Below are 24339 nucleotides of genomic sequence, written 5' to 3' on the forward strand. Positions count from 1 at the left end.
CAGGCCCAAATTTATAAACCAGCAAAACTTGTATAAGGCCCCAACATTGACCACCAAAACATAAATGAGATGAAAGAGGGGGGCAGAATAGGAATGAGGAATCTCACAGAATGAACCAGCACAGTATACTACTTGGTTCTGGGGGCATGCTAATCATGTTTTAGAAGGTATTAACTTCCGTCATTGTAGAACAAAATGAGGCAGAGAAAACAAAAAACACAAAACAAAACAAAACAAAAAACATATCTTGTATATCTCCCAAAATTAAGTTGAGTATGTTGAAGGGAATCTAGAGGTGAAAAATATATCTAGGACCTGTAATTGTAGAAATATGAAAGTCAAAAGGAAAGAATCTTAAAAATGAGGTGGTAAAATATTGTAGTTAAGGTAGAAAAGAAAAAAATTGGAAATTTACTGATGTAAAAAACGAGTTGTACTGGAAAAAGGAAGAAAAAAAAAAGGAGGGGGAACCCTCTGGTTCTTTTTTTTTTATTTATTTATGATAGTCACAGAGAGCGAGAGAGAGAGGCAGAGACACAGGCAGAGGGAGAAGCAGGCTCCATGCACTGGGAGCCCGACGTGGGATTCGATCCTGGGTCTCCAGGATCGTGCCCTGGGCCAAAGGCAGGCGCCAAACCGCTGTGCCACCCAGGGATCCCCCCTCTGGTTCTATACACTGTAAATCCCTCGACTTTCCCTGGAGCTTTCCAGCGCTGCTGGGTCGAGAACTTGCTCTTCCCCCGTCCTTCCAGCTGGTCCTCTGGGGGAGGGGCCTGCCGTGCCGGTTCTCAGGTGTGTGCACCTGGGGAGATGCTCTGCCCCTGCCGGTGCCGGGCTCAGTGGGGCTGTTGACCCCGTGAGGCCCCTGTCCCCTGGCGGCCCCGCCCCTCCCAGGCACAGGGTGACACCAGGAGGCACAACCCCACTGGCGGCGGTCAGGTCCCCAGCCCTGGCGTCAGCTCCCGCAGTACCGACCGCAGCTCCCCGTCCGCACTGGCCTGGATGCTCCAGGGGCGGGGGGCACTGACCCGCACAGCTCGGGGGCGCCCGGCGGCGGTGGCAGGAGCGTCCCCGCTGTCCTGGGCCCTCCCCGCCCCCCTGTCCCGGGGGGAGCGCAGGATCCCGGGGCCTGCGCTGCTGGGGTGGCTCCCGGGGCCGCGGCTCCCGAAGGCAGCAGGGCGCAGCCCCCTCCCCCGGAGCCCCCGCCTGACCGACCGGCTGCTCCCCGAGGCCCCGCCGGGCGCTCCAGCCCTTTACCGCGCTCGGCCCGCGGGGTGTGGGGCGCCCTCCCCCGGGCGCACGTCCTCGGTCAGCGACCCCGGGGGGCTGGAGGCCCCACGGCCCCTCCTGCGGCTCTGCCCGGGCTCCCTGCTCAGCGCCTTTCCCTCCGGGAAGAATCCGGGGCGGATTCCACGTTCCCGCTTCTCCGGGGCGGGGCCTCCCTGTGCGGAGGCTTTCACCGCAGCTCGGCCCGGCGCCTCGGGGCCTCCCCCACTGGATTCTTCCTTATTCCCCCCGCCTTCCTACTTCCTTAGAAAAGAAAACCCTTCTCTCTGTAGCGTTCCAGCTGTTTTCTCTTTAAATCTCAGGTCAAATTCGTAGGTTTCCAGGAAGGTTTGAAAGTAATCTAGGTAAGTTGGTGGGGCCAGGTGAGTTGAGGACCCTCCCCCTCAGCCGTCTTGCCTAAATTCAGGTCTCCAGGAACACTAACCACATTCCAAGCACTCAACAGCCAGAAGTAGCCATGTTGGACAACCCAGTTCTAGATCATCTGAGGCTTCCTCTACTCAAGACTCCTATCTCCCTCTCCCTCTTGATACTTAATGCTCTAGCCAGCTCTACTGAAATTTCATTTCCTAGATTTTACAACTCTCTCCCACTTCCAGGCTACTAAGCATACTGACCCTTCCTCCAGCTAGCTCTTCTCATCTTTCAGGCCTCAGATTAAGCATTATTAGGCATTGCTTCTTTCATGAAGCTTTTCTCCATCTCTGTATTGCTAACCCTAATTTATCCTCCATTGCATTCCAGATTTTTACTACAACAGATCTTCTCACGCTGCCTTGCAATTGTTTGTCTAATGTTCAATAACTTCCATTCTGTAATATCTATAAAAGTAGAAATTAAATAAAATCTATCACCTAACCACATAGTAAATCCTAAATAAATACTTATTGAACAAATGAATGAATAAACATATACAATAGAGCACCAGGAACCTACTCTCCCCTTAGAAATATTTATCTGGGGCACCTGGGTGGTTCAGTGGTTGAGCGTCTGCCTTTGGCTCAGGGCATGATCCTGGGGTCCTGGGACTGAGTCCCACATCTGCCTATGTCTCTGCCTCTGTCTGTGTCTCTCATGAATAAATAAATAAAATCTTAAAAAAAAATTTATCTGCTCTGTTTCCTGATTGGCCCAAAAGGCAGCTCACAGAGATTTATGAATCATTAGCCATAAGCAATGACTTAGTTTGAAGGCAACTGTATTCCTTCATTTTCTTACTTCATCTTCACAACCACCCCAGTTTATAGATAAGGTTAAGACAGATTAATCTATATGGCAAGCTTGCCTAAGTGGACGACACTAGACTTGAGCAGTCTTAATCACAATGTAACAGAGACTTAGAATTGTATGATCCAACCAGTAATACAGATGAATGACAAGACCCTTTCATATTTAAATCAGTAAGTCCAAACTGTGGCTGGCTAAAATTGTGCTGATACCTATATGCATGAGCTCATGTTAGAAAATGGCATCACTAAATTGAGAGCACATGCCTAAAATACACCAGTGATATGCAATTAATTACCAGTATGAAAAGATTCACTTTATACAAAATACATTCCATAACTTATTTTTGTGGATTTTAAGAATGCCCTTCTGAGGGAATAAAAAACCTAAATTGTACTAAAATATTAGACCAATAAATAATAATGAATCCACTGTTTTATAATAATGACTATACCTTTCAAATACTATAACGCTCCGTCAATCACTGTTGACCAAACAAAACCCTAGATTGTTTAAGAGCCACCTAGCAGCTGCCTTGGTTTGGCATGTGTTTGTTGGCATTGGCCCAGTCAATGTTGGAGTGAAGGGGGTGATCCCATCTCTGGAACCCCAACCCCAGAGCTCACTAATTCAATTAAAAGATCTGTCAGTAATCACTAGTCACAAAGACAAGATTAAAAAAAAACAAAAAACAAACAAACAAACAAACAAAAAAACTGAACCATTCAGCAATGCAAAGCTAAAAAATAAGATTACTCATTCACAATATTCTTGAAACATGAATTATCTTAAGTTCCACTTATCTAACAATGTTTTAAAAATTAGTCCCCAGGAAAAATGAGTTCAAAACTAAAAATTTAAAGATTCCAATCAATTTCCTTTTGCCTCAGAGTTTTCTTTCAGCAGATAAAGAAAATCCATAGTAACAAGATAACATTTCATGCATTTACACATTTTCTCCTATAGATGTCTACAGCCTTCAGAAAGTATATTATTTCTAGTCAAGCCTATCTGACATTTTCCATTTTACTCAAAAGATTTTATGGTTTGGTATTACAGCAATATACAAATTTGACAGCTTGCAATAGGATCTGGTCCCTGTAGCAAATCATTCTGACAGTTAAGTACTATACAGCTACTAATGTACATTTTTTTACACTAAACTTATTTAAAAATCTTACCATGTTGAAGATGTAATGTATGTTGAAATCTTGAAGAAGGGCCTTAATGGTATTATAAATTTCATACTGAATTTATTAAATAATATGACTCTATATACAATTATTACATTTGTAGTAGAACTCATTTCTCCTTTGGTAGTTCACTTTATTAAGAGCAAATTTTTCCTCAACTGCATTTAAACAATAAAGTCACTCATCATGGTCAATGTTTATTATTCTCTTAGAATTCCTTTTTGTCTTTAAAAATAACTGAAGATGTGAATAGAACAGTACACGTGTTAATGTGGAACATAACGATGGTTTTTGGTTGCTTTTTCAGTGCTACTTTTTCTTTTAAAGCAATGAAAGATAATCAATTATGTCTTTACATTTCCCAGAATGCATTAACAGAGACCGTGTCAAATATACCCATGATTTCTCTAGAAGGAAACAGAAGCTGATCTCTAACATTGCTATAGCATTAACTAAATAGGACTGAGTGTGATCTTACAGCACATAAACAAGACCCCATCTCTACCTCTCAGTAATTCTATTTTTAGTATTCAATACATCTGATAACATTAGCCAGTTAGCAAAAGAACAAGTACCTTATTCTAAGAAATAGGAAGCCTGGATGTATTTTTTCCCTTGATTCAACTTTTCAGCTGGAATACCACAGTGAAACCACTCTATTTTCAGAATTGATGTACCTTTCAAAACTATAATCTCTGGCTTTCAAGTTCACTATTATTTGCCTTCAGGTACAAATTTTAAAGTGTACAGAGGCTTCTAAGCAGAATAGTTTGTCTCAGCCAGATACTGAAAGGCTTGTAGCTCAGTCATCACTGCAGTGTAAATTCTTTTTCAAATAATGTTCTTCACTCAGAGAACACTTGTGCCTGTGTTTGGTTCCCTCGTCAAATACATATTGGAGGTCACTAAAGGCCTGGGGGCAACTCCAGCTATTTCAAAATTCTTTTCTCCCTCTATTTGGTTGCAAAAATAGGATTTTAAATGTAAATATCTTAGGAATGTCCACTCACACAGAAACCAAAGGCACTGTACTATGCCACTGTCAGGATGGATGTGGAGTCAAAGAACAGCCAAGGTTTTTATGCAATGACAGCAAACAAGATAAACATCATTTGCTTTGATGCATGTAATTTAAAATATTAAATTTAAAATTCTTACATTTCTATTTGAGAACTTTCTCTACAAATAGGGAAAAAAAATTTAAACTAATGGCTGCATTAAAGGTGTGCTGCAATTTTCTAAGATTTCTTAGAATCCACAAACCTGCCTTGCTATTTTATTTATATCAATTCCACAGATAATTAATTTAATCTTCAAGAAGTGATCGATATAGGTAGTAGATATTCATGGTAAGTCTGTAACAAATATCAGAACTTCATGCTGCTTTACTCCTTCTGTTAGTTCTTAAAATGTTCTTCCCTTAAATTTTATAATCAAATTTCAAGATTTTTTTGGTGATCTGCTTCCAAAAGAAAATACTGATGCTGAATTTTATTGCAGCAGGTAATACTGCTGGCTTCTGTGTAATTCTACTATAAAAAGGATATACTGTTTGTCCTCTCTAAATTCCTGTCCTTAACTCTTCTTCCTGATAATTTTTACCTGCATCTTTTTCTATTGTGAAACTATAAAAAAAAGACATTCTAATTTCATATATGTTTTATCTTTATTTCCTTCTCTTGTGTTCTCATCTTTGCACAGTTTTGCTTCTCTTCCAGAGGTTCAATTATGACCATGGCTGGCTAGACAAACAAATTAGTAGAGAGAACAAGATAAAAGAAATTAAGAAAAGGAAATGACTGAGTAAATTCTAAAATCTGTATGACATGGGGTCAGTTGTTTTCTTTTTTGTCTTGAGGCATACCAATCGCCTGTGACTTCAAACAAACCCCTAGCCTGGCTGTCCCTGAGCACACTGATCAAGTAGGGGGTAGGAATGTCCTCAGCATCCTCCTCACTCTTTGTTCTATCGGGTACCAATGCTCTGATGTTCACTGGAGAGTGGAGAAGGTATTGTAAATTTTGTTTAGCTTTTAAAAAAATTAATGTATTTTATTAAAGTATTTAAAATTATCAACCACACAAAATAAAATACATAGACAATAAAATATTATCTTGAAAATAAGTTTAGTGTCACCATTTTTGTCCATTTAGTTATCTAATGAGCAAAGACCACACCTGTGATGTTACCAAACAAGGTGGCTGGATGAGATAAAGGTTCCTCATAAAAGCACATACCATTTTAGGATCAACATAATCCACTGATGAACACTGAAAAAGTTGTTTTCCTTTTGCTGCCTCTTTTGAAAAAAATAATGGTCATTATAAGTCAGAGGGAAAATCTACTAAAGTAAATAAATCTTCTTATATCCTATACAAAAAAAAAAAAATCTTCCTATACAAATAATTGCACAAAGAGGTATTTCAAAAGCTGCAAGTTGAACCAATGAATAAATAAAAGGCTAACAACAGTATTACAAAACATTCAAATACTTCTCCATAAATTCCAGTATTCCATGTTCTAGAAAGACTAAGATCATTTTTTAAATATACAGCTTTTATATTTCAGAAGATATTTTACACTTATGTTTGCCATGAACTGTTCTTTAAGCCTCTTGCAGTTACTAGCTGTTACTAGTGATGCTTATTACTTATACAGAAAAACACTAACTTACCCCAAGGGAAAGCTGTTCTTTTCATAGCTAAATAGTGAACTAAAAAAATTGCCCTCTGAATTCAGCACTTTGCACAGCCAGGAGCACTTTCCCTTTCCTGGTGCCATCTCTTTGTCTCTGTCTCTCTCTCTCTCTCTTTCTCTCTCTCTGTCACACACACACAATCCCTCTACAAATGTGGGCAGGACTCTGATTAGGCACTTGTTAGGGAGGTGATTCCAGGGCAATGGGATGAAAAACTGGTACAGCAGCACCACCCAGTGGGCACTGAGGAGAGGCTCAGAGTTCTTCTTGCTGCTACTGGGTCAAAGCTTGCTTTGGAGTAGCTAGCTCACAAAGAGTTGTGTATAATAAGTTTACCACCAAACTTTTAAAAGGAAACCATAAAAAGGCAGAAGGCATTGATATTCTGTGATAAAACTCTCCAGCCACAATAATTTTAAGTCAGAAGCAGAAATAATAAATAATAATTTTCTGCCTTTTATTCCATAAATATTTACTCCAAATTATCATGTCAAAAAAAAAAAAAAAAAGGGATCCCTGGGTGGCTCAGCGGTTTGGTGCCTGCCTTCGGCCCAGGGCATGGTCCTGGAGTCTCGGGATCGAGTCCCACATCGGGTTCTCTGAATGGAGCCTGCTTCTCCTTCTGCCTGTGTCTCTGCGGTGGTGGGGAGGCGCGCACACATACACATCAGTTGATTGCTATTCAAGGTTGTTCAATTTTTATAAGATCAAGTAATATTAAAATAATCAGATTATATAATAATCATACAACAGTAAATATACATATATAAATTTCATTACTTTATTGACAAATTCAACCAATTTGCAAAAAAATCCTCTAGGATTGTCTGTAAAGACAGCTAAGAATTTCTATTCTTCCAGTCTCCAACTTATTTCTTTTAATCAAGATATTATCTGCCTGAAAATGACAAAAGTTAAAATTTTCTCTTTATGTGTAGGTCTTCCCTATAGACCAGTGAGTGGTTTCTCAAATGGGAATGATATTGCCTCCCAGAAGGTACCTGGCATTGTCTGTTTGGTCAGGGATGCTACAATCTACAATGCACATGACAGCTGCCCAGAACAAAACACTGTTTTGTCTTAAAGGTCAATAGAGGCAAAGTTGAGAAAGCCCATCTAAATTGTTAGACACTGAAAGACAGGAATAATTGTCTTCGAAAATGTACATTAAATATCTGGCAAGGTAGAGTAATAATTGCTTGGTGAAACAAATTGATACTGACATTTAACACTGGCCATGTACCAATAGATTAAACTTCAAAAGAATACTAATGTCAGGAAAGCATGTCCTTGACTGTACATACAGGACAGAGCATCCCACCTCTTGGAAGGGTGCATCCCACACCACATACAAGTGATCGTTTGTAAATTTTGTTATTCAAAGCCAGATCATCTAAGTATAATCACTAAGTGAGAAAAACCGGTGCACAGACGCTTGTGCAACGGAAGATTCACCACAGTGATAGTGCTTTCTTGCGGATTCTTGGTAAAAAAGTCATCTAGGCTTTTGGTTATTCTCACTTTCAAATTTTAACAGAATTTTTGAGTAATACTTTTCCCCAAAATGAAGTTTCTCCTTGTATTTTCCCACTTAACTACTGTGAGCATTTTGATAAAGACCACTTAATACCAAGAAACTCTCCATGCATATAAAACTATTAAAAACAGAAAAAAAATTATCTATACCATGTTAATTTCAACCAAATATGTCAATAAACAGCTCTGCACTGCCATTAGAAGTAGACTTTAGGTGATCTTAAATTCAGTCAAAACATATGCTTTTCAAGGTATCAATTGTTTAAGGATGTAAAACATTCTGTAAGGAATATGTGATATATATAATCAAGGTAAGGCAGAGGAAAAGAAAACAGTAATAAGCTTTGGCACTCCGGGTGTCAAATTTCTAAATACAACTTTCTGAAGGTCATGGAAATGATCCCATGTTCTTCTCTGCTGTTCCCTTAAAACCCCTTTGGTACTGGTGTGAGTAACAGTAAATTTGCATTCATGTACTAGATTAGCCAGGATGTAGTTTCTTAAAGGAAAGTATCAAGAGCATTAAACTAGTAACAGAAGTCATCTTTCAGAATAGAGAACCAAAAATGATTAAGTGCAGTGTTGGAATTTTTGCAAATACATACTACTTGTAAATTAGATAAAAACTAAAACGTAAGTTATTTGTTAATGTTCGTCACACTAAACATTAAATTCTTCAACATGTGATGAACTCAACATTTTTTAAATATCTTGCCTCACAGTCCTAATTAGGGCAAATGTTTTTTGTTTGTTTGTTTGTTTCTCATTGGTATGCGTGTGTGTGTTTTTTAAAACTGGTGGCCACAATATAAGATTTCAAACTTTCCTACAGAAGTTAGGAGCTGAAGAACTTTTTACTCTATTCTGAGTCACTGTGAGCTTTAAAGGACCATTTAAATGACCCATTATTTCCATTTCATTCACAAAACTTCCATTACCACATCCTGAGCATCATGTACTACCACTCACATCTTCCAATGATAATCTTCAGGTCCGTAAAGGAGTACATATTTTTTAGCAATGTGAAATTCTTGATGCAGGTATAATGGAAAACAACAATGTGTACTTTCCCTTCTCTGAGAATGAAAGACTGTAGACTAGACTCTGAATGCCTGTGACAGAGGTCCAGAGACAATACACCCAGTTCCCTGATGGGGAAGAGACTGGTAACAAGCTAATAGTTGGATTAAAGTTATAGCTACAGTGTGCAAAATATTCTATAATGGAAAGACCTCAAGTTAAAAATAACAAGTACTGAAAAAACTCTAGGAAATTAAAGTCTACATGTAAAACGCACTCCAATATTTTTAAATAATGCAATGTAATGTTAGATAAAATTATCATTAAATATGAAATTTAAGGGCCTAAACTAATGCTTTTTTGGCTCACGCTTTAACAGAACTCCAATGTTGAGGAGTGAGAGGTCTATCCTTGGAATAAAAAATATTCTTAACAAAGAGAACCAGTAGGAAAACTTTTATGAAAGTTTCTAAACAAGTCCAAAGATAAATAGCCAAAAAGTCCGGCAAATTAAATGACCTGCATCTATTTGTAAATGAAAAAAATCCCTTGGTAATAATAAAAGTTTTTCCATTTCTCTACAAATCTCTTGGTGAAGTGATGATGAAATAAAGTTAAGTGAATCTGCTAAGTCAAGACCAACAAAAAGAGGCCAGAGAGAAAAACTAAACAATTTAAAGATAGTTTAAGTATGTTACTAACAAACCTCACCAGATAGTCTATGGCTTAAAAATTCACACTAATCCAGAAAAAGTAGTATTCTTTCACCTCATTTCAAACAGAACTGAGGAAAGTTATATCATACTTACAATATAACAGGCAAAGAGTATGTACCGATAAGTATATTTAAGCTAAACGGAAAAAAGGGTAGAATAATGAAATGAAGCTAAGAGAAAAATTATCTTGAGAATGTGACATTAAAAGAAATATTCAGAACTTGAAATTAACACTGATGTATGAGGTAAAAAAGCAGCTTTTCCACTCACCAATTTTAGCCTCTGTAAAGGTATTCTGCCGACATCTATCTGTGTCCTTTCTGGGACGTTAGTGAACCGGACTTCTGGGACAGCCACAGCACACATGACATGAGCCCACCTACAGGAGAGGGGACACAAGACATTAAACAAAGCTCCCGTGTCCTTCAACTAGGCAGCGGCAATTCTTAAATTCAGTAAATACATATACAAGAAGGAAAGTCAAAAGCCTAAATTTGTCATACACAGACTCTGAATTTTAAACCCCCTGGGTGATACCTGGATGGATTCAGTACCACATCTGCCCACCACTGCAACATGAAGACTTTGAGGAAGACCAGGCACTCGATCCTATCAATATATAGTATTTTTCTACACTGGCTCTGCAAAATACTGAAATGTAGATTTGCCATTTCATTTGGTACTGAAATACAACAGGTGCTTAATATACTTAAGCTAATATGTGGCAAAAGATTAGTTCAATTAATAAAAGGTATGAATTGGGTATAGCATATAATCTCTTATATAATACAAATGTCATGAAAACTAGAACAAACAGTAAAAGGCTTTTAAAAGAATTAACACTGATTAAGTCTTTAATTAAATTGTTTCTCATTGCAATCCTACTACAACCAAAAGAACCCACAGATAAGGAGGAATGAAATTTAGCTTGTTCCCTCATTTCCTACCTAAAACTGAGTATCTCCTTGCGAATTCTGAATTACCTCAGAAAAATGACAACGTCCCCATTAACACTATTTACTTTCTCATAAATGTTATGCCCCAAGTAAAAATAAACACTCTAGCGGTTTAAAGGTATCTTGAAGGAATTATCATATCCATCAACCCATTTTTAAGTCAAAGAGTAGGTCATCCAAGCAACATAAGACTCCATCCTGCCTTTAAAGACCACAAGAACAAAGGACAAGTGTCAACCCCCTCCAGGCACTCTTTCAAATCTAAATAAATACTATAATCCCATAGTAAACCCTCTACCTTTCTGTCCTAGCCCAGGGGTAGGAAGAGAAGTTCTTATCACCTCTGTCTATACAGAAACCACCTAAAGCAGCTCACAGTCTGCATGACCTGTGCAATATCCTAGACCAGCAACACTCCTTAGTTTAAGTGCCAATCACATTAACTAAGACTGAAAAAGGAAGACCCAAAATTAAGCAAAAATAAGTCTATCAGACTAAACTTTATCAACACAGGAATGACTAATGTCTTCACTCTTCTTTGTAAGCAATTTGAAACATGTGCTCAGGCATGTAGTTATGCCAACTTGATCATTATATTATACCAGAGGTCTCAACCCCTGGCCCCCAGGGCCAGGCCGGAGGTAAGCAAATATACTGATAATTCATAATAACCTGGGGATCATCTGTCCCATTTAGGCCAGGTCCTCATCCCAACATGCTATTGCCATAGAGAGATGCACAGTTATTTTTCAAATACAGATAAAAGTGGATTTTAGTAGAAAATCTACTTTTAAAATTTTGATCAAATTTATAAAATGGTGTGCCAGTCAACTAAAACATAGCTTGGGGCTTGATTCAATCCTTAAATGCCAACTTACCATCTCTGCCGCTATCATTCCAAAAGGACCTTTAATATTAAGCTTTGGTCTCATTTTAAATACTAAAATTGGGTCATGAAAATAAAATTCATTCAAAAATATATTTCAACAACAGTAAAAACCAGATTACCTTTATGTTCACTTATGACTCTCAAGATTCTCTTCATATTTCCCTTTAAATCATAAAATCACTGTTTTTCTCCCTGTGTTTCTATTTTACTATACATACTTTGTTAATTTGCTGGTTTTAAAAGTAAATTGTTTTATTTTAATGTTATGTCTATGATTGATTTGATTTATCCAAAGGTAACAAATTTCACTGTTTTCAGACATACTGTTTTTACTAGACTAACAGGATTCATCACATTAAACACCAGGATTCCAATGGCAGCTAGATGATGTGAGCTGCCTTCAGTTTAGAAGTACCATTATTACAAGAATGGGTTATTCTTCATTGGCATGAAAGACATGGACAGAAGCAAGACTTAGACCATCTTCAACCAGAAGAGGTGATGCGCTGTCAGTAATAGTCTCTGAAGACATGCACAGAATCCCAACCTCAGATCTGGACAACAAAAGCTTTGAAACAATGTGTCTAATAATGAGAGGTAATAAAGCAAAGTGTCTCCCCCCACAAAAGGTTCAACCCTAGAGAGCAGAAGGAAACAATAAAATTGAACACATTACTTACTTATTGTTCTTTGTTTCCTTAAGAGCACCCCCTCTCAAATTGCAAAGACAGCACTCCTAGGAGAGAAAAAAAATACCACACAATTAACAGACATCATTATTATTTAACAGACATCATTACTATTTATCTAAATATTCCCATAAATTCTAATTTTTTATTTTAAAATTAAAACCATTGGGAACTTCATGAAGGTCTATTTCTGAGCAGTTCAAGCAAGGAAAGGAAAAAGAATGGGGGGAAGTGGGGGTACACACAAAAATGTGTGTGTGTGTATTTCCTAGAGGGAATCATCATTACCCTGGTATCATGTTCATTTGCCATCTCTGAGGGAAAGTTGTGATACAGAGAGAGCACTTGGTAGCCTGGAGAGTATGTACTAGAATTCTAGTACAGAGAATACATAAATGACTGAGTTCTCTTATGCTCTGGAATCCATTCATGTATACGGGATTGCTACAAAATAGAGTACTGGCAGGCTTCATTCTGCAATAAGGATTAGCAGGAAGCTCTTTTTGAAAGATACACTTTTCATAAAAATATCATTCAGGTCTTTCTGTGGGTGGGCAAATGGTGTTTGAAAAATTGTACTGATAAGCCCAGGCTATCCAGCCCCAGATAAAAGCACCATGAAATGTCTTCCTTTCCTCTCCCCACATACGTTTATATTGTGGGCACTTTTATTTGTTTTAGATTGGCACAGACTGCCACATCCCAAGACGACTGGCTCCCTTTACCACAAATACAGACTATTTATAATTTCTTACTATAATCCTATGAAAAGTCCATGAGAAAACAGGACCAGAGAGCAATGCAATGCCTTTTGCTGACCTAGAATTTTTAAATTAAATATCTAAGTAATTTTTAAAATTTTCAACCTCAAGGATTAATAGATATCCTCCCAATTTATTGCATTAATAATTTTTTAAAAACAACTGTAGGTTATTTTGTTTTTTTCCCTCTCCAAGCTACACATATACAATCCTGTTAACTGTTCTCTAAGCTGATCCTCTTCAACTAAAGTTTTGCCTAACTTTACAGAGAATCCCTTTAACTTAACTACTATTAATAATGACAATCAAACTCTATAGCTTTATTTCTTCTGAACAGCACAATACCAAAATAAGTGAGGAGAGTCAATATACTTGCATAACTCCTAATAGGCAGCAAAATGCAAACAACCAGAAATGTTCAATGGTTTTATATGTCTGGAAAGTCTCTGCACACTATTTGAAATTTCCTGGGTCATTGTTAAAGGTTAGAGTAGCAAAAGCTGCCCTGTGTATGTATATATATATAATATCTGAATCCATTATAAACCCAGTTCAAGGAGATAACTCGATGGGTTTTCTCTATAACCAAGCCAGATTCTAGAGGCCCTTGATATAATAGTTTTGATGAAGCACACAATGAAAGTAAAAAAAGTTCAGTACAAATATTAAAAATGGGAAATTCAGTAATTCAAGTTATTCAATAATATCCAAATTATTCAAAAACAATTTCATAAAAAAAAACAATTTCATAAAATATTACTGATTTTAAGTATTTTCCCAGTAATTTAATACACTTTTTACAGAGAGAGAGAAAATGAAAACAAAACATGAGGTCAAATATTTTCATTGACTATAAAAGGATGTTAGTATTGAAGTGAGAATGCAGCAAAGGAGAGTGAGGATGGTAAGGAACTCAGACACTAAGAACCTTAGATGCCTGATTAATGAAACTAGTAGTGAGAAGAACCCTAAAGGGACAAGCTAGCACAGAGTTAAATAAAGCAAAGCAGCATGGAAGCTGCTTGAAAGCACCTGAGAAGGCTCATTAAAAGGTACACATGTGGCAGAGCACCATCACAATGAGAGGAAACAGTCCTCTCAAACAGAATGCAGACTCGAGATTGAGGTTGAGAAGACTTCCATTTGCTATAATATGAAACTGTTTTTTTCTGGGATCATCAGTGACCTCCATGTCACAAAATCTAACGGCTAATTCCAAGTCCTTGGTTCACCTGACCTGTAAGAGGCATTCAACATTGTTGATCATGCCTGACAGTTTCTACCCATGGTTTCTATGACCAACACTGTCATTCTCCACCTCTTTCTGATTCTTCATTTCCTTTAACAGGCTTCTATTTCACACTTCTTAAACACTGGAGTTTTTGTAAGAGGCCCCATTCACTTCTCTATCCACACCTGTTTCCTGGGCATCTGATCCACTTCCCTGACTCTCAAAAGGCCAGTGAGTGACTCAAACATTAATTTCCTGATATATCTGACACTCAACAGGTATCTCAGACACATATGAAAAATGAACTCATGTCTCCTTCTCAAGCCTGTACTTCTCCGCTGTTTCCTATCAGTGGCATTAACCATCCTTTCTAGATCATGCTGGAAGACATAATTTCCCTCTCATACTAGATCCAATCAATTGAGTTCTGTCAATCCCATGTCCAAACCTGCCCTCTTCTTTCCATCATCATTGCTGCCACATTAGTTGATAGCCCCATCATCCTTCAGCAGACCTAAACTACTACAACAGCCACCCCACGTCAACACGGAACCCACCAGAGTGAGTTTTAATGCTTTTCAGTACTTAATGTGGCTCCAGAAGGCCAGGACCATCAGGCCTGGGTCTTGTCCATGCTCACACTGAACTACTCTCCGCACATAGACACGCTGTGCCCCCAGACACATCAGACACACCCTACACCATTGTTTATTTATTACACTGAACACATCCTTGACATCTCAGCCTAAATGTTGATTCCTCAAAGAAGGGTCTCCTAATCTCCTGGTATGGTTACTTCTCACTCATTACTCTTTTTAACTATAATAAATATAAATATAAATATAAATTTTTTTTTCTGTCCTGAAAAACTAAGCTCAGTGAGTACTATCAGAATATCATCGGGTTACTTTTTTTTTTTTTTAAAGATTTTATTTACTTATTCTTGAGAGACAGAGAGAGAGAGAGAGAGAGGCAGAGACACAGGCAGAGGGAGGAGCAGGCTCCATGCAGGGAGCCCGACGCAGGACTTGATCCCAGGACTCCAGGATCACACCCTGGGCCAAAGGCAGGCGCTAAACCGCTGAGCCACCAGGGCTGCCCAGGTTACTCTTTCTTTATTATGATACCCAAGAGAGAATACATCCTCCAGATGAATTTGTTAAACAAATGAGAAAATAGCAAAATAGGGCAAAAAGTAAATCTTAAAAATTATCAAAGGATTAAAAAATTGTAAACATCATTTCCACATACTAGGACACTAAGGAAAGGAAGTTGCAGGCTCTGGTGACTTACAATAGAGTTAAGAAAAATGATCTGAGGGTACCCAGGTGGCTCAGTGGTTGAGCGTCTGACTTTGGCTCAGGTTGTGATTCTGGAGTTCCAGGATGGGGATCAAGTCCCACATCAGGCTCCCTGTGGAGCCTGCCTCTGCCTTTTTTTCCCTCTGCCTTCTCTCTGTCTCTGCCTTTCTCTCTCTCTCTCATGAATAAATAAATAAAATCTTTAAAAAAATAAACAGTGATTTGACATGGAGTTATTTTTGTCATGATTCTCTTGAATAAAGCATATTTCTTAGTAAAAGACAAAAATATTCATGGCCAGGGAGTTACTTATATGATTTACATGATATCATGGCTTCTGTTCAGTTCACTCAATTTTGAAAAAAAAAAGTAGGAAAGAAATAAGCCATGTCCAGTTATGTCACTGTTTTGAGTCACCACCCTCACATGGTACAAACTACTTGATCTATCACAAGCACAAACACATCAACTTGTCAATCCATTCATGTGTAAATTAACTTGCACTAAATGCCTACGTTTATAACCCAATAAAAGACAGTATCAGACAGGACATTTTTGTCAGGGAACAAAAATGATAATTCTAAAATTTAAAAGGTTCTTACCTGAAAAGTAGCTCAAGTTTTCTTAAGAATCTATTCAATGCTTGATATACATAAAAGTTGATACCTACCAAATACATTAATTGTACTAGTGCTCATCTTCTAATTCAGTGAATGAACTGAGTAAGAATGTAGGGAGTGAGAGTCCACTCTGGACACTGAACTTATTAGGCAATTTATATCTCACTTCACTTATGCAGACACTAAGATTCAAGAGATTAGGTAACTTGTCTAAAATCATCCAAACCAGAAGCCATCAAGCTTCATCTGTAAATGGCCAGATATTTACTAATTTAGGCTGTACACCAGAGTTGTGGCATTGTAGGACAGCATATACACAAATGGGTATAGCTGTATTCCCATAACAATGTTATTTACAAAAACAGACGATCAGCTGGATTTGTTTGGCCCACAGGCTATAATTCTCCAACCCTAAACTACCAACACAGGAGTAACTAGGGTTCAAGTTCAGATCTGTGTGAGCACAAGTCCATATTCCTTTTCTCTAGCATCCTCTGCTTCTGGGAACAAAGCAAGGCACAAGATTTCAAAGTAGAATGCCCAAATAAAGAGGAAACTGCCTGCCCTGAGAGCTCACAATTAGGAGGAGAGAAGGCCTGTGTGTGCTTAACTACACTATGAAGAAGACAATGATAAAAGGTTATCACTGAGTCCCCATTTCTTCATTTCTATAAATGACTAAGAATTCATGTTTTAACTAATCCCCTCAAAAGAACCCATATCATAAAAAAGTGTTGCAAGCAGCAAGTATTATATAATAATTTATTATTCCCATTTATCATTCATCTAGCTAATAAAACTTTTCACTGGTATGCGATCACTAAATTGATCTCCAATTCTTCCTTTAAAGAATGATACCATTTTAGGCAAAAAGTAACATTTCAGTTAGTCTGTGCAGTCTAATCTCAGGCTATATGAATCCAATTTAACTGACAAGAATAACAGTAATACTACAGAACCAGGCCATATGCTGGTATTTAATAAAGTGCAAATGGCCAGTGTTCAAAATCACAGTTCTGCCATTTACTAGTGGCATGACCTTGCCTCAGATATCCTATCTATAAAAGAGGGACAAACACTACTTCCCCAAATGAGTTAATGAATGTAAAGCATTCCATAAATACACAATAAATATAATAACAGTGGTTAGATATGTGAAAAGTTAACTGTGATTCTAGACAACTTATACATAACATTGCCAGCGAATGATCTGGGTGTAGTAGTTTAGGAGAGAACAAAATATGAATCTGTCAATAATACTCCTGAGGTGTAAAAAGCAAGAAGCAGACCTGGAGAGAAAAGAAAACTCTTTAGGAACCCCAAATCTAGGCAGCTTGGCTCTAAAGCAAGGAGAGATCTTCTATAGTTCTAAAAGCTGTCAACTCAGCTGTGAAAAGCAGACAGATGCTAGAGTTTCCACGGTGCTCAGAGAACAGACACTGCTAAAGAGAAAATCCTGATCTTATCCTCAAAACATCTGAAACTAGAGTGGACTGAGTCAAACTAAAGTTGCAACAAAGCCCAGACCTAGCTCAACTATAAATCAGACTGACTTTACTCCTACCCCAGAAACCTGACAAAGGGCTATGTCCTTTCTGAATATAATATTAACTTCATTTGGTACAAGACAAAATATCCAGTACACAACCAAAAAAAGCACAAGGTACACTAAAAAACAAGAAAACATGATTTGTGATCAAGAAAGGAAAGAATAAAATTAGACACAAAAATAAACAAGTTAGTGAAATTATTAGATGGAGAGTTTAAAATTACTCCGTTCAAAATGCTAAAGGAGCTAATGAAAAAGACAACATATGTGAAGAGATACCATTATTTTAGCAAAGTCACGGAAATTATTTTTAAAAAAAGAAAAAAAAAAACCCCAGGGGATCCCTGGGTGGCTCAGCAGTTTCATGCCTGCCTTTGGCCCAGGGCATGATCCTGGAGACCCAGGATTGAGTTCTGCGTCGGGCTCCCAGCATGGAGCCTGCTTCTCCCTCTGCCTGTGTCTCTGCCTCTCTCTCTATCTCTCTCTATGTCTCTCATAAATAAATAAAAATAAATCTTTAAAAATAAATAAAAAATAAATAAAAAATAAACAAATAGAAATGGTAGAAATGAAAAAATGACAATGACAATGTTGAATTCAATAGATATCAAAGCAGTCTGGAACTGTGATAGTAAAACATCAATGACTCTGAAGATATGAGTAGGAAATAGAAGGAATAAAAGCAGGTAAGAGGATGAAGAAAGATCCAAGAGAAAATAACCTGTTCAATTTCTATATAATTGGAGTCTAATAAGGAGAGGAAGGAGAGAGTGGATGAGAACAAATACTGGAAGAGAAAATGGTAGAAAACTTTCCAAAAACAGTAAGAAAAAAAAAAAAGTCAACCCAAGGCACCTCTGGGTGGCTCAGTTTAGCAACCATCTCTTGATTTCAGCTTGACTCATGACCTTGATTCAGGTCATGATCTCAGGATTGTGAGATGGAGCCCTACATCAGGTTCCACTTGAGCATGGAATCTGCTTAAGATTCTCTTTTTCTGCCCTTCCCCACTCCCTCTCTTTAAGAAAGAAAAAAAGAAAAAAAAAAGTTGACCCACAGACCCAAGATGCCCAGCAAACCCCAACAGATAAATACAAAGGAAACACATCTAAATACATTGTAGTCAAAATTGTGAAAACCAAATATAAAGAACATATCTTAAAACCAGAGTAAAAAAACACACTGAGTAAACAACTATGTCTAATATTTAACCAGAAACAAGTGGCAATGGAACAATATCTACCCAAATACCGAAAAAAAAGGAGCTGGCAACCTGGAATTCATTTCCAAGTAAAATGTCCTTTGAAAATGAAAATTAAATAAAAACAATCCCAGGACAAAAAAATCTAAAAGAATAAAGGATAATGACACTAGCCTGAACCATGGATTGACACAAAGGAATGAAGAACATCAAAGGGTAAATACATGGGTAAATATGAAATAAATTTTTGTATCTTCAAAACATACACAAAAAGAGAAAGAGAGCAAGAGACAAAGAGATTCTAAGTTCCATAAAAAAGCTTGACTATTTCAAATAAAAATGACAATACTGTAGATTATAATGCATGTAATTGTAAATGTAAGATAAGACCATAATGGGAAAGAGGCTTAATGAAATCACACTGTTGTAAGGTTCTTACACTTTTCATAAAGTAGGATGGTATTACTGGAAGGTGGGTTTATCACTTATCACAAAGGCTTCCAGAAGTTCCCAAATATCAAGTTCTAAGGAATATAAGCTCACAATCAAAACTCAAAAAACATGTAAGAAAATATGATTCCATGAGCAGAAGAAACAAAATACGAAATTAAATACACAATATCTTAGGCACAAGATGTAGGCCTTTAATAATGTTTTAAAAATTAAATGTTGGTATTAGAACTGTGCTTAAAGACTATAAGTAAATGACAGATCAGGTTTTTAAAGACAATATAAAAATTCCATAACAAAAAAAATAGAAACTGAAAACTTAAAGAATATGTTAAATAGATTACTCTTAAGTAAAGATAGAATTAAAAAAAAGAAAGAAGGGTGCCTAGTTAGCTTGGTAGGTTAAGCATTTGCCTTTGACTCAGGTCATGATCCCAGGGTCCTGGGATGGAGCCCCACATCAGGCTCCCTGCTCAGTGGGAGCTTTCTTGTGCTCTCTTTTTCTCCTGTGCTCGTTCTTTCTCAAATAAATAAATAAATAAATAAATAAATAAATAAAACGTTTTAAAAGAGCTAAATAACCAAAAATTAATATCATAAATTATTCAATAATGTATTCAACTGAATACTGAAATATGTGTGTGAGACAAAGTCTCTGATTCATAAAAACAAATTCCAATTGATGTATAGACCTAAACTCAAAAACAAAGTAGAACGATAAAAGCATTAAAATAAATTGTAGGCAAATATATTGATGAGTTTAGGACACATATGACTTCTTAATATAACACTTAAAAGAAAAAAGGCATATTAGAAAGACTAATAAATTTTTACTATACCAACATTTTAATATCCTGAAGGATAAAATGCTACATAAATTAACATAAGACAAGAAAATATTTCCAATATAAAACAAAGACTACTATCCAGAAAGATATTTTTTAAAAAACCCACACTTTCATGCAAAAGATTGATTCAAAGATGCTTCACTGCCAATGAATACATGTGAGATACCCAACTTCAAGAATAAATGGTAAAAAAATGAAAGAGAGATATAACTTTCAGAATTTTAAATCAAAAAACATATGGTCTTGGGGTATATGAGATGTTATGGTGGCTTTGAATAGGAATTTGGCATTATCAATCAAAATTTTAAATGAAGTATGACTCAGCAATTCAATTTCTTAGCATCTATCTTAGATAAACATTTATAGTGATACAAAAGGAAGAATGTACAATCATTTCATTTCTGTTTATAATAGGAAGCAGTTACCTCCAGGAGGAACAGGAATTATCTGTTGCTTAGATTTTATTTGTAATGTCTGGATTTTTTATTAAGAATGCAGTCAAGATTGAAATTTAAAATAGCAAGGAAAAACATCTGGTAAATCCATAAATACTGAGTTACTAAGAATCATACAATGTATTATTACGTGAAAACACTACAGCACTTTAAACTATGATACTGTTTGGGTACCCCAAGAAGAGCAAGCCATTACATTCCTGTATGTCCTGAAAAGATCTGCAAATACAACTGACTAAATAGTATTAGTAGTTTTCTGTAAAAGACAGTTGAGAATTCAAGTGTTAGGAATGGAAGACCATCTTACCAATGCTTAGTACTCTCATTAAAAAAAAAAAAAAAGAAAACCCACAGACAAGGAAATTAAACTTTTATTAAATATGTGTAATTTAAAATTAAAGTAACTGGAGGTTTATCCTATCTTCTGTACTTAAAATTAAAGTTTTAAATGAACACTATAATTTCTTCTACAGTCTTTCAGTGTATCGAAACTCCTTTCTATTCTAACCTCTGGAGACACCCAAAGAGAACAAAATAAATAAATAAAATTCAACAGTCAGAGCTAATTGCCAACCTTGTTTTATCTCATGTTTAATGAGCATGCCTTTTCCAAGAACAATACCCAGTGTAGAATGACTCACTGTTATAAAGATTTAGATATATTTATTGCTAGTGAACCAATGTCTCCTAAAACAAAACAAATACTAAAATGCCTGTCACGACATGATTACTCTATAAGACAGCTCTTATTCCTTTCTACCAAGTATAGCATTAAAGGAGCCATTCTGTTGTACTTAGTCCTTGATGCCGCCTTACCCCCGCCAACCCAGGGTAGCTAAAAGCTGAATGAAAAAGTATGAATTAGACCATATATTGAACATTGCACCTTTCCTGATTAGGTCCCTTTTCCTCACCTAATACCATTCACAAGATCCCCTTCTGCATTACCAAGTATTTTTAAAATTTGATTTCATAAAAAAAAATCACCACTGCAATGAATAGCAAGTATACCAATTTACAACATGGCATGATTTATTTACAGCTCAGTTATTAAACCATGGAAAAGTGTGTATAATCAAAGTGCTGACACAACATTAACAACAATTGTGAGAAGGACATTGTTAAAATACAGCTACTGCAGTTGTTCATTATTCGCAGTGGAGGGAAATCAGGTTCCAATGGCTCTTCTATAAAACATCAGTTAAAGAAATGTCAATAGCAACATTCTCAAACTGCCTTATAAGAAGCTCTCATTTTAGCTGACATATCCGTAAGTGCCATTAAAGCCATTTTCAGTTCTATAGAAAAATTACAAAATTGAAGTACCTCCCACACCCTTATTTATCTGACATGTTCAAAACAGAAATGCAAAACCATAAAATAGGACTGTCTGAGCTGGGAAAACAGAGTAATTAATCACATTAACAGAAAGCTACTTACAAAATGCTGATCAACAAAACATGGAAGAACCATCTCTGGAGATGTGGTCATTTATCAGGGCTGAGGAGAGGACAGGATCCCATATAAGGACAGGGCTGGCATGAATTCTGAGTGATTAGGAAATTGAGTAACAGGTTTTCTGGAATCATCTTTTGAATGGAAATTCCACAGGCTCCAAAGAATTTCACACTAGCAAGTGAATTCTCCAATTTAAATGCCCACATCAATTTTGTACTGTCAGTAAAAATACACATTCACTCAACAAATATTGGTTAATCATCCCATTCCAGGCACTGGGCAACAAGCAGTGAATGACAAAGATCCCGTCCTCAATGAACTTACCTTCTGCTGGAACAGCAGACAAATTAAACCAGTAGATTATTTAGATGGCAGAGGATGCCTAGTGCTATCTATAGGAGTGGGCTACGAAATTATCCAGGGAAAGGTGATGCCAGCAGATTCTGGCCTTTTCGAAAAGAAAGGGCGATCAGAAATTTAAGAGGAGTAATAACTGATAAGGCATGAAAAGGCCATGAAAAAAGGCAACAACTTTATTCTGACTGAGACAGCAAGGCCTTGTAAAATTTTAGCACAGCAAGGACATAATCTGACCTACATTTTAACTGGATCATTCCCATGGTTGTGTTGACAGTGGATGATAAAGGTCCAAGAGCAGAAGTAAAGAATGCTAAGCAAAATAAGTCAGTCAGAGAAAGATACCATATGATTTCATTCATATGTAGAATTTAAGAAACAAAACAAATGAACAAAGCAGGGGGTGGGGGAAGAGAGAGAGACAAACCAACAACCAGACCCTTAACTATAGAAAACTGATGATTACCAGAGGGCAGGTGGTTAGGGGGATGGGTGAATAGGTGATGGGGATTAAGGAGTGCACTTGTGATGAATGCTAAGTAATGTATAAAATTGTTAAGTCACTATATCGAACACCTGAAACTAATAGAACACTGCATGTTAACCATATACTAGAATTGAAATAAAAAATCTTAAAAAAGCTTTGTAGTACAACCTGAAATCTGGCATTGTGATGCTCCCAGATATAGTTTTCTTTTTTAAAATTCCCCTGGCTATTCGGGGTCTTTTCTGATTCCACACAAATCTTAAAATAATTTCTTCTAGCTCTTTGAAGAAAGTCCATGGTATTTTGATAGGGATTGCATTAAACGTGTAAATTGCCCTGGGTAACATCAAGACAGTGTGGTACTGGCACAAAAACAGACACCTATATCAATGGAACAGAATACAGAATCCAGAAGTGGACCCTGAACTTATGGTCAACTAATATTCGATAAAGGAGGAAAGACTATCCATTGGAAGAAAGACAGTCTCTTCAATAAATGGTGCTGGGAAAATTGGACATCCACATGCAGAAGAATGAAACTAGACCACTCTCTTTCACCATACACAAAGACAAACTCAAAATGGATGAAAGATCTAAATGTGAGACAAGAGTCCATCAAAATCCTAGAGAACACAGGCAACACCCTTTTTGAGCTCAGCCACAGTAACTTCTTGCAAGATACATCCATGAAGGCAAAAGAAACAAAAGCAAAAATGAACTATTGGGACTTCATCAAGATAAGAAGCTTTTGCACAGCAAAGGATACAGTCAACAAAACTAAAAGACAACCTACAGAATGGGAGAAAATATTTGCAAATGACCTATCAGATAAAGGGCTAGTTTCCAAGATCTATAAAGAACTTATTAAACTCAACACCAAAGAAACAAACAATCCAATCATGAAATGCCAAAAGACATGAACAGAAATCTCACAGAGGAAGACATAGACATGGCCAACACGCACATGAGAAAATGCTCTGCATCACCTGCCATCAGGGAAATACAAATCAAAACCACAATGAGATACCACCTCACACCAGTGAGAATGGGGAAAATTAACAAGGCAGGAAACCACAAATGTTGGAGAGGATGTGGAGAAAAGGGAACCCTCTTACACTGTTGGTGGAAATGTGAAATGGTGCAGCCACTCTGGAAAACTGTGTGGAGATTCCTCAAAGAGTTAAAAATAGACCTGCCCTACGACCCAGCAATTGCACTGTTGGGGATTTACCCCAAAGATACAGATGCAGTGAAATGTTGGGACACCTGCAGCCCGATGTTTATAGCAACAATGTCCACAATAGCCAAACTGTAGAAGGAGCCTCGGTGTCCATCAAAAGATGAATGGATAAAGATGTGATTTATGTATACAATGGAATATTACTCAGCCATTAGAAATGACAAATACC

The 24339-nt window shown here is 37.1% G+C and overlaps 1 protein-coding gene across 28 annotated transcripts in view; it reads right to left on the reverse strand.

The window, feature by feature from the left end:
- The window catches only part of KDM4C (lysine demethylase 4C), a 460147-nt gene that overhangs the window by 107775 nt on the left and 328033 nt on the right, over positions 1-24339 (reverse strand). For all 28 annotated transcript variants that reach the window (XM_072728386.1, XM_072728383.1, XM_072728376.1 and 25 more), the window contains 2 exons: positions 12204-12259; positions 9949-10057 (listed from right to left, as the gene is read on the reverse strand). In XM_072728386.1, the coding sequence (XP_072584487.1) occupies positions 9949-10057; positions 12204-12259 (165 nt within the window). The remainder of the gene's footprint in view (positions 1-9948; positions 10058-12203; positions 12260-24339) is intronic.

The sequence above is a fragment of the Vulpes vulpes genome, chromosome 12 (genome assembly GCF_048418805.1).
Source record: "Vulpes vulpes isolate BD-2025 chromosome 12, VulVul3, whole genome shotgun sequence".
Classification (NCBI taxonomy): Eukaryota; Metazoa; Chordata; class Mammalia; order Carnivora; family Canidae; genus Vulpes; species Vulpes vulpes.